The sequence below is a fragment of the Loxodonta africana genome, chromosome 12 (genome assembly GCF_030014295.1).
Source record: "Loxodonta africana isolate mLoxAfr1 chromosome 12, mLoxAfr1.hap2, whole genome shotgun sequence".
Lineage (NCBI taxonomy): Eukaryota > Metazoa > Chordata > Mammalia > Proboscidea > Elephantidae > Loxodonta > Loxodonta africana.
Window position 1 is genome coordinate 98,428,591 of NC_087353.1, and position 15,821 is coordinate 98,444,411.

The window sequence follows — 15,821 nt, forward strand, 5'->3', positions numbered from 1 at the left end:
GCATCTGTAGATTGCTTTGGGTAAAATTGACGTTTTCACAAAGTTGAGTCTTCTATCTGTGAGCATGGTATGTATTTCCACTTACACAGGTCTCTTACGGCTGCTAGCCAAAGGGTCAGCAGTTCAAATCCCTCAGGCGCTCCTTGGAAACTCTATGGGGCAGTTCTACGCTGTCCTATACGTCACTATGAGTTGGAATTGACTCAACGGCACTAGCTTTTTTTCTAGGTTTAGGTCTCTTTTGGTTTCTTGCAGTAGTGTCGTGTAGTTTTCTTTGTATAGGTCTTTTACTTCACTGGTTAGATTTATCCTTAAGTATTTTATCTTCTTGGGGGCTATTGTAAATGGTATTGATTTAGTGATCCCCACTTCCAAGCTCTGTTGGTTGGTGTAGAGGAATCCAGCCAATTTTTTTATGTTTATCTTGTATCCTGATACTTTGCTGAAAGCTTCTATTAGTTCCAGTAGTTTTCTTGTGGATTCTTTTGGGTTTTCTGTCTATAAGATCATATCATCTGCAAATAGAGATACTTTTACTTCTTCCTTACCAATTGGGATGCCGTTTATTTCCTTTTCTTGCCTTATTGCTCTGACTGGGACCTCTAGCACCGTGCTGAATAAGAGTGGTGATAAAGGGCATCCTTGTCTGGTTCCCATTCTCAAGGAGAATGCTTTCATATTCTCTCTGTTGAGGATAATGTTGGCTGTTGGTTTTATATAACTTTATTATGTTGAGGAATTTCCCTTCTATTCCTATTTTGCTTAAAGTTTTTATCAGGAATGGGTGTTGGGCTTTGTCAAATACTTTTTCTGCGTTATCCATACGATCATGTGATTCTTTTCCTTTGTTTTATTTATGTGGTGGATTATCTTGATTGATTTTTCTAATGTTGAACCAACTTGCATGCCTGGTATAAATCCTACTTGGTCATGATGTATTATTTTTTTGATATGCAGTTGTGTTCTATTAGCTAGGATTTGTTGAGAATTTTTGCATCTATATTTATGAGAGATATTGGTCTGTAGTTTTCTTTTTTAGTGATGTTTCTTTACTTTTTGTGCTGGCTTAATAAGTGATGGCTTATGCTGGCTTCAGAGAATGAATTCTGGGAGTATTCCTTATTTATGTTCTGGAATAGTTTCAGTAGAATGGTGTCAACTCTTCTCTGAATGTTTGGTAGAATTCTCCAGTGAAGCCATCTGGACTGGGGTTTTTTTTGGCTGGGAGTTTTTTTTTTTTTTTATGACCTCTTCAGTTTCTTCTTTTGCTGTGGGTCTGTTGAAATTTTCTATTTCAGTTTGTGTTAGTTTAGGTAGGTGGCGTGTTTCTAAAAATTTGTCTGTTTCCTCTAGGTGTTCAAATTTGTTGGAGTACCATGTTTTGTAGAATTCTGTTATGATCCTTTTTATTTTAGTTGGCTCAGTTGTGGTGTCAGCCATCTCATTTTCTTATTCAAGTTCTTTGCGTCTTCTCCTGTTTTTCTTTTGTCAGTTTAGCCAGTGGTTTGTTGATTTTATTAATCCTTTCAGAAAACCAGCTTTTAGTTTTGTTGACTCTTTATATTGTTTTTGTGTTCCCTGTTTCATTTATTTCTGCTCTAGTTTTTATTATTTCCCTTCTTCTGGCGACTGGGCTTCTTTTGCTGTTCTTCCTAATTGAGTTGTAGGGTTAATGTTTTGATTTTTGTCCTTTTTTGATGTGTGCATTTATTGCTGTAAATTGACTTCTGATCACTGCTTTTGCTGCTTAATTTTCCATGCTGAGTTTTTTTGTTTTAATTTTGGTTTGTCTTTTCATTTCCTTTGTTGTGAACTGACCCTTTATGATTTTCTTCTTTTATATTTTGTTGAGTAGATGTATTGACTTTTCTTCATGGTTACCCTGAAATTTACCTTTGTCTTCCTAAGTTTAAAGTAGTAATTTATTTCTTGATGTCGCCTTGACTTCCTCTCCATATGGAAGTTCTAAACCTGTACTCCTTATTCCGCTTTTATGTTACAGATAACATATGTGGTTTCCTGTATTCCATCTTTTAGCTTTATTTTATTTTGGGGAATTCTTGAACTGGGTTAATATCTGTCTGTTAAGTCATATGTTTTAATCTCAGGTTGTTGTCTGGCGTGTTAGTTTTCTGTCTGAAGAACTCTAACGTTTCTTGCAAATTCTGGTTTGTTGTTACTAGGTATCGTGGCACCATCTTCACAATCATCGTTATGCTTGAGCCCATTGTTGCAGCCACTGTGTCAATCCATCTCATTAAGGGTCTTCTGTTTTTTCGCTGGCCCTCTAATCTACCAGCCGCTCTTTGGAAACCCTTTGGGGCAGTTCTGTTCTATCCTGTGAGGTCACCGTGAGTCGGAATTGACTTGATGGCAATGGGTTTGTTTTTGGGCGGGGGGGAGCAGGGTGGTCTGCTTTACCAAACGTGATGTCCTTCTCCAGGGACTGTTCTCTCCTGATAACATATCCAAAGTATGTGAGATAACTTTCACCTTCCTTGCTTCAGTGAGCATTCTAGCTGTACAAAGTTGATCTGGTTTTTACAAATTCTTTTAATTTATGTATATCTGGAAATACCCTAATTTCACAATCATGTTTGAGGAATAATTTTGTTGGATATGTAATTCTTGGCTGGCAATTTTTTTCTTTCACATTTGGCTTCTTGCCTGCATGGTTTCTACCGAGTAATTAGAACTTAGTCTTACGGACATCACCTTGTAGGTGATCTTTGGTTTTTCCCAAGCTGCTTTCAGGATTCTTTCTTTGTCTTGGTTTTGGAAAACTTGATTATGATATGTCTTGGTGTCCTTTTTTTGGCATCTATCCGGTATGGGGTTCGTTGTGCTTCTTGTATGGTTATCTTCTCGTGTTTCATGATATTAGGTAAGTTTCCTCTCAGCGTGACTTCAGCAGTTCTCCCTGTGCTTTTTATTGATGCCTGTCCTTCAAGGATTCCGGTCGCTCTTATTTCTCTTCATGGTGTTCCACATAACTCTTAGGCTTTTGTCACTTTATTCTTTTATTTGATTGTTCCTCGAACACATTAGTGTCACGGGATTGATCTTCTGTTCCGCTGATGCTGTTGTCCATTGTTTCAGTTCTACTATGATGTTACATTGAGTTGTCAGTTTCTGCAGTTTTATTGCCAAACTTCTGGATTTCTAGTTGCTCTTTCTGTGTGGTTTCCCGTTGTCTGTTTATCTTGTCAGTTTGTTCTTGTATTGTTTTCCTGAATTCTTCTAGTGTTTTGTCTGTGCCTTTCTTGGTTTTGTCTTTGTTTTCCATAGTTTTGTCTGTGTTTTCCTTGGTTCATTTGAGGACCCTATAAAAAAAAAAATACATAAGCCTTTCTAATTCCTTATCAGGAAGTTCCATTACGTTTTTTTCCTCAGGTAGGATTTCTGGTTCTTTATTATGGTCACTTGCTGGGACCATCTTGCCCTACTGCTTCAGGCCGTTTGCTGTTGTCTGTTGTCTCTCGTACATTACGGGATTATTGTATTTATTTATTTTTTTTTAATAATTGTTTGCAGGGTCCTATTTTTGTTGTTGTTTGTTTTGTTTTGGTGATTCCTGGCAGGTGTGACTAGAGTGGTGCTCTGGTTGCTGGACTGGCTGTGCTGGAGTGCTCCCTACCTGTCTGGGCGAGTGAAATAGTGGGTACGTGTGGGAGCTCGGGTCTCTGATCTTGTGGGGTAGTTAAGGGTGGGTTGTGCAGTTAGAGTGGCCGATGTGGTGGGTGTGGTAGGTGAGTGGGGGTGTGCTGGTGACTTCTCACTGGTTGGGGGAGGTGTGGGTGATAGAGGGGGGTGTCGGGCAGACACTCACGCAGTTGCTCCACCTCTGCCTCCTCCTGGGCGGGGGATGGAGGGAGGAACGGCAGGCGTATGTCACTGGAAAAGTGAAGCAGGTGCAGCAGGTGGATACGCGTGCACTCACTCCTCTTCTGCCCTGTGCTGGGCAAGGGGAGGGAGGACAGGGCCTCGGGGGATACACACATAGGTGTAGTTTCTCTGCCCCTTGCTGTGCGGTTTAAGGGATGGCGGCGTACCTGGTGGATGCGTGCATGATGGTGTCGTCTTGTGTCAGGTGAGGGGAAGGAGGAAGGGACTGCGGGGGCGCGTGCATAGTCTCTTCTGTCTCTCGTTGGGTGAGTTAAGGAATGCAGTCGGGCCTGGTGCGTGTGCACACAGAGGAGCAGCCCTGCGTCAGGTGGGGGGAGGGAGGGAGGGGCTGTTGGGGGGATGTGTGCGCAGTCGTGTCTTCTCTGCCCTTGCTGGGTGAATCAAAGGATGGAGTCGGGCCTGGCAGACGCACACACAGAGGTGCAGCCTTGCATCAGGCGGGGGGAGGGAGGAAGGGGCTGTTGGGGGGATGTGTGCGCAGTCGTGTCTTCTCTGCCCTTGCTGGGTGAGTTAAAGGATGGAGTCGGGCCTGGCAGACGCACACACAGAGGTGTTGCCTCGCATCAGGTGGAGGAAGGGACTGCGGTGGGATGTGCGTGCAGTCGTGTCTCCTCTGCCCTCCCTGCGTGAGTCAAGGGGTGGAGTTGTGCCTGGTGGATGCGCGCATGGAGGTGCCACCTTCTGCTGGGTAGGGGAAAGGAGGGGAGGGAGTGGTAGGTGAGCTCTCTTGCTGTCCTGCTGCCTTCTACCAGGCCTTTGGAGGGGAAAGTAGATGGTAGGCAGGCACGAGCACAAGGGTGCGCCTAGTCTCACTCATCGGGTGGGCGGCGGGGAGGGTAGCGATGCGGGTGGGAGGTAGCCGATAGGCTTGTGTTGTGGTCTCCCGGTCAGGCAAGGTAGTCAGGGTATGGGACCCTCTGCTGCCTCTGGTCAGGAGGATGGGGTGATGGGGAGTATGTTCCTCTGGTTAGGATACGTGGGTGCTGGGGCACCTCACTTGTGCTGCAACCAGCAAGTGGGACCTGTGTTCTCTCAAGTGCGAGCAGGGGGGTCTGCCCAGGGACTGCTTGGGTGGGAGAGCTCCCGCTAATGCTCCGTGAGTCCACCACCTTGCGCGCACCACTCACCACTGAGGTCAAGGGCTGCTGTTGCTGAGTATCTCCAGTTCTGGATCCTGGCACCTCCCTGTCTCTGCTTCTTTCCATGCGTGTCTGTAGAGGTTCTCTGTCCCTTTTGGGAAAGTTGTGTTGCTTTGCTGTTTTCTTCACCCAGGGTCACTGCTGGCTTTGTCCTAAGGTGGCTGCGTTGAGCTGGAACGGCTGGCTGAACCTCTCCTTTCCGTGTTACTCCACTTGAGCTGCCTTCACTCACTTTTTCCTTCCATTCAGTGTTTGGTTCAGTTCCTAGACCTTCTTCTTTGACGTTCAGGGTTACTAGATTGTTAACCTGCTCCTGTTTCACTTGGTTTTTGGGTCCTTTAGCACAAGGGCATGTTATGGTGTGTGCGACTAAGCCGCTATCTTGGTTCTGCCTTTTTATGTTTATTATTTATTTTATTCTGTTGATGTTGAGAATTTACACAGCAGAGCATGTATGTCACCAATTGAACAATTTTTACATACTTGAAATTCAGTGACGTTGATTACATTGAGTTTTGCAACTATTCTCACCTTTCTTTTCGGAGTCGTTCCTCCCCCACTAGCTTAAACCGACTGCCTCTAAGTTATCTATCTCATCTTTTGAGTTACTGTTGTCAGTTTAATCCCATATAACAAAAAAACCAAACCCACTGCTGTTGAGTCAATTCTGACTCATAGCAACCCTACAAGGCAGAGTAGAACAGCTCCATAAGGTTTGCAAGACTGTAAATCTTTACAGAAGCAGATGGCCACAGCTTTCTCCTGTGGAGTGGCTGGTGGGTTCAAACTGCCGACTTATTGGTTCACAGCCGAGAACTTTAACCTCTGTGCCACTGGGGCTCCTTTGATCCCATGTAGATAGATCTTAAAAGAACTCGGTGTTCGAGGCAGACATCCTTTACTAGTTAAGCTAAACTGCTGTTTGGTTTTGAGAAGACTTCAGGGGATACTTTTGGTTTAAGGTTTAAAGATTATCTCAGGGCACTAGTTTTGGGAGTTCACCCAGCCTCCGTGGCTCTACAAAGTATGGATTCCATGAGAATGTGAAATTCTGTTATGCATTTTCTCCCTCTTGATTAGGATTTTTCTGTAGAGTCTTTGATCAAAACATTCAGAAATTGTAGCTGGGTACCATGCAGTTCTCCTGGTCTCGTGGTGAAAGAGGCAGTTGTTCATAGAGGCAGTTAGCCGCACCTTGTTTCTTTCTCCGGTTTCTGAGTCTCCTCCTTCCTCTGTTGCTCCAGGTGAATAGAGACCCAGTCATTGTACCTTGGGTGGTCAGTTTCAAGCTTTCAAGATCCCAGGCACTATGCAGTGAGCTAGGAGGTAGAGCAGAAGTACTAAGCACGTTATTAGGCCAGTTAACTGGGGTGTCCCATGAAACTAGGACCCTAAACCTCCAACCAAGGAACCAAATCTCATGAGGTTTTTGGTTGTACATAAGCAGCCTCCACAGCTACTTTTTTTCTTTTTGTCCTTATTGTAAATATATCTGTCACACACCTTTTTTACAGGTGTGCAACTCATTGATACCAATTACAATAATCGCCTGTGCAACCCTGCCCTTAATGCGATTTTCCCATCGCTGTAAACAAACTCAGTACTCCGAAGCAGTTACCTGCACCCTTCCTCCTGCCAGCTGTGCCTGGTGACCACTATAAACATTTGTCTTTACATATTTACCTTTTCTTGTCTTTTATATAAGTCATACAGTATTTATCTTTTTGGTTAACTTATTTCACTAAGCATGTTTTCATGCTCCATCCATACTGTAACATGTATCAAGGCTTCATTTTTTTTACTAGTATTCCATTGTGTGTGTGTGCCACGTTTCGTTTATCCTGTCATCCGCTGGTAGGCATTTAGGTTGTTTCCACCGTTTGGCTATCGTGAATTGTGCTGCAGTGAACATTGGTGTACAAGTATCTGTTTGAGCCTCTGCTTTTAAGTCTTCTGGGGATATACCTAGGAGTGGAATTGCTGGGTCATACGGTAGCTCTATTTTTAGTTTTTTAATAAACCACCACACTTTTCCACAACCATTGGACCATTTTGCATTCCTACCACCAATGGATTAGGAGCCTGGTGGTGCAGTGGTTAAGGGCTCAGCTACTAACTGAAACGTCGGCAGTTCAAATCTACCAGCCGCCCTGTAGGAGGAAGATTAGGCAGTCTACTTCTGTAGAGATTATAGCCTTGAAAACCCTGTGGGGCAGTTCTACTCTATCCTATAGGGTCGCTATGAGTTGGAATCAAATTGATGGCAGTGGTTTACCAGTAAGGAATAAAGGTTCTAGTTTCCCCACATCTGGCCAACATTTGTTATTTTCTGTTTTTATCTTAGCCATCCTAGTGGGAATGAAATGGTGTCTCTTTGTGGGCTTGACTTGCATCTCTGATGGCTAATGACACTGAGCATCTTTTCATGTGTTTGGTGGCCATTTGAATGTCCTCTTTGGTGAAAGGTCTATTCAGGTTCTTTATTAATTCTTTTGATTGTGCTGTTTGTCTTTTTGGTAAGTTGTTGAAGTTTTACCTATGTTTTGGTTACTAGATTCATGATGGATAGATGACTTCTGAGGATACTCCCGCAGTCGGTGGCTTGTCTTTTCACTGTTTCGGTAAAGTCTTTTGATGAAGAGATGTTTTTAATTTTTATGCAGTATCATTTACTTCTCTTTTGCTGTTTGTGCCTTTGGTGTTATACTGTGTAATCCACTGTTAAAAGCTAGGCCCTACAGCCTTGTCCCTGCATTTTCTTTTAAGAACTTTATGATTTAGTTTTCATCTTTAGGACTTTCATCCGTTTTGAATTTGTTTTTGTGTATGGCACGAGGCGTGTACCCTGTTTCATTTTTCTGCTTGTGGCAATCCAGTTTTCCCAGTACAATTTATTGAAGAGACTCGTCTTCCTCCATTGAATGAATTTAGCACCCTCGTGAAAAATCAGTTGACCACGGGTGTGTGAGTGTATTGCTAGGCTCTCAATTCTATTCCATTGGTCTGTGTATCTTTTGTTACACCAGTACCAGGCTGTTTTGATTATTGTAGCTGTATAGTATGTTTTGAAATCAGTAAATGTGAGTCCTCCTCCTTTATTCTTCACTTTCAACGTTGCTTTAGCTATTAGGGGCCTCTCACTATTCCATTTAAGAGTTGAGGATTGGTTTTTCCATTTCTGTTGAGAAGGCTGTTGGGATTTTGATTGAGATTGCGTTGAATCTGTAGACATTAACATCTTGTTAAGTCTTCTGTGGACACAGGACATCATCCATTTAAGTCTTCTTTAACTTCTTACAGCAATATTTTATCCTCTTACATGCTGTCTTAAATGGAATTTTTCATGTATAGAAATCCAACTGGTTGTTGTTTGTTGACCTTGTACCTTATAACCTTGCTAAATTCTTCTATTAGCTCTAGAAGCTTTCTTGCAGGATCTTTGGGATTTTCTTTGTACAGTCAGCACCCTGCATCTGCGAGTTCCACATCCATAGATTCAGCCAGCTGTGGATTGAAAATATTCAGGAAAAAAAAAAAAAGAGCCAGGAACAGAAACTTGAATTCGCTGCCCACCAAGCACTGTGCTGAAGAATCCTTGTGCATGAAGTGATGTGTAGGACACGCTGCTGTAGCCTCCTGCCGTCTCACAGATCCTCCGTGTCTCTCCAGCACTCGTTGTTTGAGCGTTGTTCACCTCAGGCCTTGTTCGTTCGCTTGTGTGCACTCTTTGTTTCTGTGAAAAATTGGCTCCTAAAAAGCAATTTAGGGATCAGAGTAATTCCTTAAAGGCTAAGAGGAAATATAAAGTGCTACCCGTTAACAAGAAAATAAAAATCTTACATCTTTTGAAAAGTGGCATGTCACTTGCCAAAGTGGGTGGTAAGGTTGGTAAGACAATCAAGTATTTGCACAATAAAGCTGAAATTCCTGGAAGCATTACTGTTGCCCCTACAACGGCAAAAAAAAAGGCCTTTCTGGTTCCTGATAAAGTGCTTGCAAAGACTGAGAAACTAATATAAGTGTTAAGTGTAAGCGTTGGCAGCTATTTACACAGCATTTACATTGTATTAGGTATTATAAGTAGCCTAGAGATGATTTAAAGTATATGGCGTGTAGGTTATATGCAAATACCACACCATTTTATACAAGGAATTTCAGCATCCGTGGATTTTGGTATCAGGGAGTCCTGAAGCCAATCCCCTGTGAATACCAAGGGACGACTGTATAGGATCATGTCCTCTGTGAATACAGATAATTTTACTTTTTCTTTCCCAATCTGGATACCTTTTATTTCTTTTTCTTGTCTTAGTTGCTCTGTCTAAAACTTCTAATACAATATTGAAAAGGTTAAAGCAGCACCCTGGTCTTGTTCCTAGTTTCAAGTGGAAAAGGCCTCAATCTTTTTCTGTTAAGTATAATGTTGGCTGTTTTTTTTTTTTTTTCATATATGCCCTGAATCATTTTTGAAGACTTCCTTTCCGTTCCAGTCTTCTTAGGGTTTTCATCAAGAAGAGGTGTCGGATTTTATCAAATACTTTTCCTGTACCTATAGAGATGATCATGTGGTTCTTTTCTTTTGTTCTATTCATGTGGTGTATTATGTTGATTTTCTAATGTCGAACCATCCCTGCATTCCTGGAATAAATCCCACTTGGTCATGGTATATGACTTCTTTGATTAGTATGTTTATAATTATAATGAAGGTTAATTTGTGGAGCCCTGGTGGCCCAGTAGTCAAGAGCTCAGCTGTTAACCAAAAGGTCAGCGGTTCAAATCCACCAGCTACACTTTGGAAACCCTACAGGGCAGTTCCAGACTGTCCTGTGGGGTCGCTGGGAGTCAGAACGGACTGGATGGCAACAGGTTTTTTTGGTTTTAAAGTTATTATCTTAGCTGTTAAAGACTTCAAGTTATTTTTTGTGTGATGTTTGTGATTTTCCCTCTCCCCATCACCCTAATTGAAATGAATAGGTTAAAAATGTGTGCGTACGTGTGTGTGTAGCTATGTAGGTTTTTTGGAAAAGAAAACATGATGTGAACCTTCTCTTGTTTTAAAGAGGAAATTTAGTAAAAGCTCAGAAAAAACGTCTTTTATTTTGAAAGTAGACGTAGGAATCTGTGGTCTGCAGAAAATTCGTTGTTCTTCTCATGAGACCCTGGATAAGTGTGTAGATGGCATGGTATCTAGTTTAATTCAGCAAATGGAAAATTGATTTTTGCTCTCGAGGTAGAAAATATTTCTACCACAAGAGACCTTCTGAGCTCACTGAATTTCTGTAATCTCCCGTTGGCTGCTTAAGCACAAAGTGCCTAAGCTTCATTTTACATTTTAATTTGAACCGTGCAGTTCCTTACTTCATGACACTTCTACTTCCGAAATGTGTCTTCTCTGGGAGTTTCCTTTGATGAAGACCCACCAGCTGCACCGCCCACAGCTTTCTCCCTAAGAGCACATGCTGTGGGATTCTTCAGGGGTGCTACAGACGCTTTCACCGTAAGCATGTCAGAATCCTGAAATTTCAGTCAAAACTGTAGTTTTTGTGTTTACTTTTTACCCTTTTTTTGTAGGCCATTGAAACGGCTCTGGATTGCCTGAAAAGTGCCAATACTGAGCCCTACTACCGGCGGCAGGCGTGGGAGGTGATAAAGTGCTTCCTGGTGGCCATGATGAGCCTGGAGGACAACAAGCACGCACTCTACCAGCTCCTCGCACACCCCAAGTAGGTGCTCGTCCCACCCTCTGCGCTTGGCTGTTTCTGCGTCAGGAGTTAGCACAGAGGGCCTCTCAGTGTCCAACGGTTGGGAGCTTGTCCTTCAAGCCAGGCAGAGGATACGTGATCTGCCCAGTCGTGCTTCTCTTGACCATCAGAGAAAATGGAAAGCAGGACTTAGGCGCCCAAAAATTAGAACTTGTCTCAGGTATAATCTGCCTTTGTTGTCCTCCTCCCTTAGGGTGTAAGCTTCAGGAAATCAGGGGACTTATCTCTTTTCCTTCCCTTCTGCTCTCTGTTACAACTATAGTGCATGGTACATAATAGACTTTCAGTAAATCTTTTGCTTTTCCCGTCTGTAGCAATATTTTCTTTCTCCAAATATTTATTGTATATTATTTGTATTTTGCGCTTACCATGTAAGGCTGTGACCTTTATATACTGGTCTTTTGAGATATGTGTGTGTATCATCTTTCTGAGTTGTAAGTTTCAGTGAAGGGATTTTTCCTGTATCCTTTCATATTTCTCACAGTGTCAGAAATGATGCTAAAAGTATGTATGATAGCCGCTCAGTAGTTAAAACAGCATTGAAGAGAAAGTAGTCAAAGAGAACCAAGTCCACAGGAAGAAAGGCAGCAGAATCAGCAGAACGCAGACACAGATCTGTAACAGACTTCAGGTAGTTTAAATGCTTACGGTGTTTGAAAAAAAAAAAGACAAACTTGAAAATACCTGTGGGATATAGCAATCTATAAAAATTGCTCAGGTAGATTTTTTGTAAAAAACTGAAGAGAACCTTTAGATATGAAATAAGTTAAAAGAAATTATCCAGGATGCATTAAGAGAAAAAGATGGAAAATTCGGTAGAGAGACGTGATGGATAAAATGAAGTAGCTGTGATTGCTTGAAGCCCCATGAGGAGAGGGGAGAGAGGAGACAGGCGGTACCTGACATAACGGCTGAGAACTTCCCAGAACTGATGAAAAAATAAAAACAGCAGTGCACAGGTTCCAGATATTCAATGAGTGCGAAGCAGGTTAAATAAAAAGAAATGTACTCATAGACGCTTTATGATATAAACAGCTAGAAATCAGAAAGAAAATCTTAAAATCTGACAGAAAAAAAATACGGGCGTACCTTTGCAGATGATTGCGTTTTTTACAGATTGAATATTTGTGACAATCTGCATCGAGAAGTCTTGGTGCCATTTTTCCAAGAGCATGAGCCAGCTTCATGTGTCTGTGTCACATTCTGGTAATTCTCACGGTATTTCAGACTTTTTCGTTGTTACATCTGTTATGGTGATCTGTGATCAGTTGTCTTTGGTGTTACTTTTGTACTTGTTTTGGGGCACCACAAACTGTGCCCATATAAGGTGGTGAAGTTAATCAATAAATGTTGTGTGTGTTCTGGCTGCTCTACTGACCAGCTGTTCCCCCCATCTCACCCTCTCTTCGGGCCTCCCTATTCCCTGAAACATGGCGGTTTTGAAATTATTAGGCCAAGTAATAACCCACAGTGGCCTCTGAGTGTGCAAGTGAAAGGAAGAGTCACAGCTCTCACTTTAAATCAAAAGCTGGAAATGATAAAGCTTAGTGAGGAAAGCATGTTGAAAGCTGACACAGGTTGAAAGCTAGGCCTCTTGTGCCAAACAGTTAGCCAAGTTGCAAATACAAAGTAAAAGTTCTTGAAGGAAGTTAAAAGTGCTACACTGGTAAATACGCAAGTGATAAGAGGAGCAAAACAGCCTTACTGCTGGTACGGAGAGAGTTCTTAGTGGTCTGGATAGAAGATCAAACCAGTCCCAACATCCTTTTAAGCCAAAGTCTAATCCAGAGCAAGGCGCTAACTCAACTCTCTTACATCCTGTGAAGGCTGAGAGAGGTGAGGAAGCTGTAGAAGAAAAACTGGAAGCTAGCAGAGGTTGGTTCATGAAGCTTAAGGAAAGACGCTGTCTTCATAACGTAAAAGTGCAAGGCGAAGCGGCAGGCGCTGACGTAGAGGCTGCAGCAGGTTACCCAGAAGCTCCAGCTAAGATATTCGATGAAGGCAGCTGCACCGAACAGCAGGTTTTCCACGTGGACGAAACAGCCTTAGATCGGAAGAAGATGTCAGCTAGGAGTTTCATGCTAGAAGGGAGAAGTCGGTGCCCAACTTCAGAGCTTCAAAGGACAGGCTAACTGTCTTGTTAGGGGCTAATGCAGCTGGTGACTTCAAGTTGAAGCCAGTGTTCTTTTACCATTCCAAAAATCCTAGGGCCCTTAAATTATGCTAGATCTGCTCAGCCTGTGCTCAAAATTGGCACAACAAAGCCTGGATGACAGCACATCTGTTTACTGCATGTTTTACTGAATATTTTAAGCCCACTGTTGAGACCTACTGTTTAGAAAACCTAACCTCTGTGATGTTAATGAGGCAGGATTAGAGGCAGTTATGTTAGTGAGGCAGGACTAATGTATAGTATTCGGTTGTATGTTGAGTCAGTCTCTTTTGAGACATAAGAGAAAGAATCCAGCGGAGAGGAGAGGGACCTCCTACCACCAAGAATGAAGAACGAGGAGTGGAGCGTATTCGTTGGACCTCGGGTCCTTGCGCTGAGAAGCTCCTAGACCCGGGGGAAGATTGATGACAAAGACCTTTCCCCAGGGCTGACAGAGGGAGAAACACTTCCCCTGGAGCTGGCACCCTGAATTCGGACTTCAAGCCTCCTAAACTGAGAGAATAAATTTGTGTTTGTTAAAGCCATCTTATTTCTGTTATAGCAGCGCAAGGCAACTAAGACATACACTTAATAGGCCACAGTATAGTGTAAACATAACTTTTAAATATGTACTGGGAAACCAAAAAATTCATGCGACTCACTTTTTTGCGATACTCGCTTTATTGCGGTGGGCTGGAACTGAACCGGCAATATTTCCAAGGTATGCCTGTACCTTTACTTTGGGGGCTGTGAAAGCCACTGACCATTGGAAGAAATCTTCAACCTGAAAGAAAGTAGCTGCCAACCTAGAGTCATGTCTGTGACAATGCGACTCAAGAATGAGGATAATAAGTACTATGAAGAATAGTATATCAGTGGAGGGAGATGGGACTGGAAAGGGACACTGAAAAAGATAGGGTGGTCGGAGAAGTCTTCTCTAAGTAGGTGACTTCAGCAGGATCACAGTGAAAGCTAGTTGCCCTTGAGACAGAAGTGACTCATGACGACCCCACGTGTGTCAGAGTAGAAGTGTGCTCCATAGGGTTTTCAATCACTAGTTTTTCAGGAGATCACTGAGGCATCTCTGGGTGGACTCGAACCTCCGGCCTTTTGGTTAGCAGCCAAGCAAGCTAACCATTCGTACCAGCCAGGGCCTCCATCACAATGAGGAGAGAGAGGAAACTCATCTTGGGCTTAGGGAATGCCAGGGCAGAGGCCTTCAGATGGACACTGCGAGGAAAAGGGTGGGTGGGAGCAAGACTGAGTAGCACCTCATGAGGATGGGATGAAGACCTGAGATTTCCTTTTATGTCTTATGGAGCCCTGGTGGGTGCAGTGGTTAAGCATTCGTTTGGCTGCTAACCAAAAGGTCGTCAGTTTGAATCCACCAGCTGCTCCTTGGAAACGCTATGGGGCAGTTCTGCCCTGTCCTGTAGGGTCACTGTGAATCAGACTCGACTTGCTGGCAGCGGATTTCTTGTTGTATATCTTACAGGAAGTGAGCGATAGGATCTACCTTACTCTGGCCGACAGAAGGGTTTTTTGCGTAAGCCAAAGCTGCTGTTTACTGCAGCATCGGGAACTTTGCGAAGAACAGGTTGGGGGCGGTGGGAGTCGAGTGTTCTTTTTTGGGCACCAAAAACTCTAGCTGGCATTTTAAAGAGCATGATCACAGGCTGGAATATAGCTGAGAAGACTCTGAGGAGTGGGTGGGGAGAGGGTCCACTCCCTTCACCCTGTTGGAAGATGTTGCACGTGGAAATGAAGGGCTTCCGTGTCTTCCGTGTTCGCTCCAGAGGCAGAAAGAACCTAGGGAGTTAGTGGTTAGATGTCAGAGAGGCAGATTTCTGCTCCTAGAAATTGGTTACCTGGGGCTGTTCGTGGAGCCCTGGTGGTACAGTGGTTAGGTTGGCTGCTAACTGGGAGGTCGGCAGCTCAGACCTATTGGCTACTCCACAGGAGACAGATGTGGCAGCTGCTTCTGTAAAGATTTACAGCTTTGGAGACCCTGTGGGGCAGTTCCCCTCTGTCCTACAAGGTCACTGTGAGTCGGAATAGACTCGATGGTGACAAGTTTGGTTTGGTATTTGGAGCTGCTCAAGGGTGGAAGAAGCGAATGATGATTTTTTTTAAAATACTGGTGAATATTTCTTCTCCTTGTCAAACATTCAGTGTTTACTGTATTTCCCTGCCTCTAGCTAATCTCAATAAAAAAAAAAACCTGCTGGCGAGTCGGTTCTGACTCACGGCCGCTGGGTATGCGTCAGAGGAGAACTGTGCTCCGTAGGGTTTTCAGTGGGTGGCTTTTTGGAAGTAAATCACTTTCTTCCGAGCTGCCTCTGGGTGGCCTTGAACCTCCAACCTTTCAGTTGGTAGCCGAGCACTACTCAGGGACTCCAATCCTAAGTACTAGCTGGTAGTAAGTGCTTACGAGTTACATCCACAGTCCCATTGGAGTCTGCCCTTGGCGTGATTTTTTTAGTGTGTACCACAGTCAGAGTTACCTTTAATAGCGTTCTTTAGGCCTGTTTGATGATTCTTTTGAGTTACTCCTTAAGTTTGACTTCTTTAATTATAAAAGATCCAAATCATACATGAGCTTCCTTGACATAGACAATGATTACGTGAGTGCTGACTATGCCGCTCTTCTATAACCTACTGTGATTCATTGCCCTGTGCTCATGTTCGTTAGAATTCTTCAGGTCTCTCTTGAAGCGTTGGCTGTAAGTGTCCGTAAAGCAATCCATCATGTTTGATTCCAGGTCTTGCTGAAATTAAAGTGGAGAAATTTACTGACTCAAACCTGTCTGAACAAGAGAGGAGTGGGCAGGTGAAAATTAAACAAGAAGTCATGGTTCCAGGTTA

The 15,821-nt window shown here is 43.2% G+C and overlaps 1 protein-coding gene across 5 annotated transcripts in view; it reads left to right on the plus strand.

Annotated features, from left to right (window-relative positions):
* TRRAP (transformation/transcription domain associated protein) overlaps positions 1 to 15,821 on the plus strand; it is a 125,728-nt gene that overhangs the window by 39,667 nt on the left and 70,240 nt on the right. For all 5 annotated transcript variants that reach the window (XM_064296033.1, XM_064296036.1, XM_064296035.1 and 2 more), the window contains exon 22: positions 10,614 to 10,765. In XM_064296033.1, coding sequence (XP_064152103.1) covers positions 10,614 to 10,765 — 152 coding nt within the window. The remainder of the gene's footprint in view (positions 1 to 10,613; positions 10,766 to 15,821) is intronic.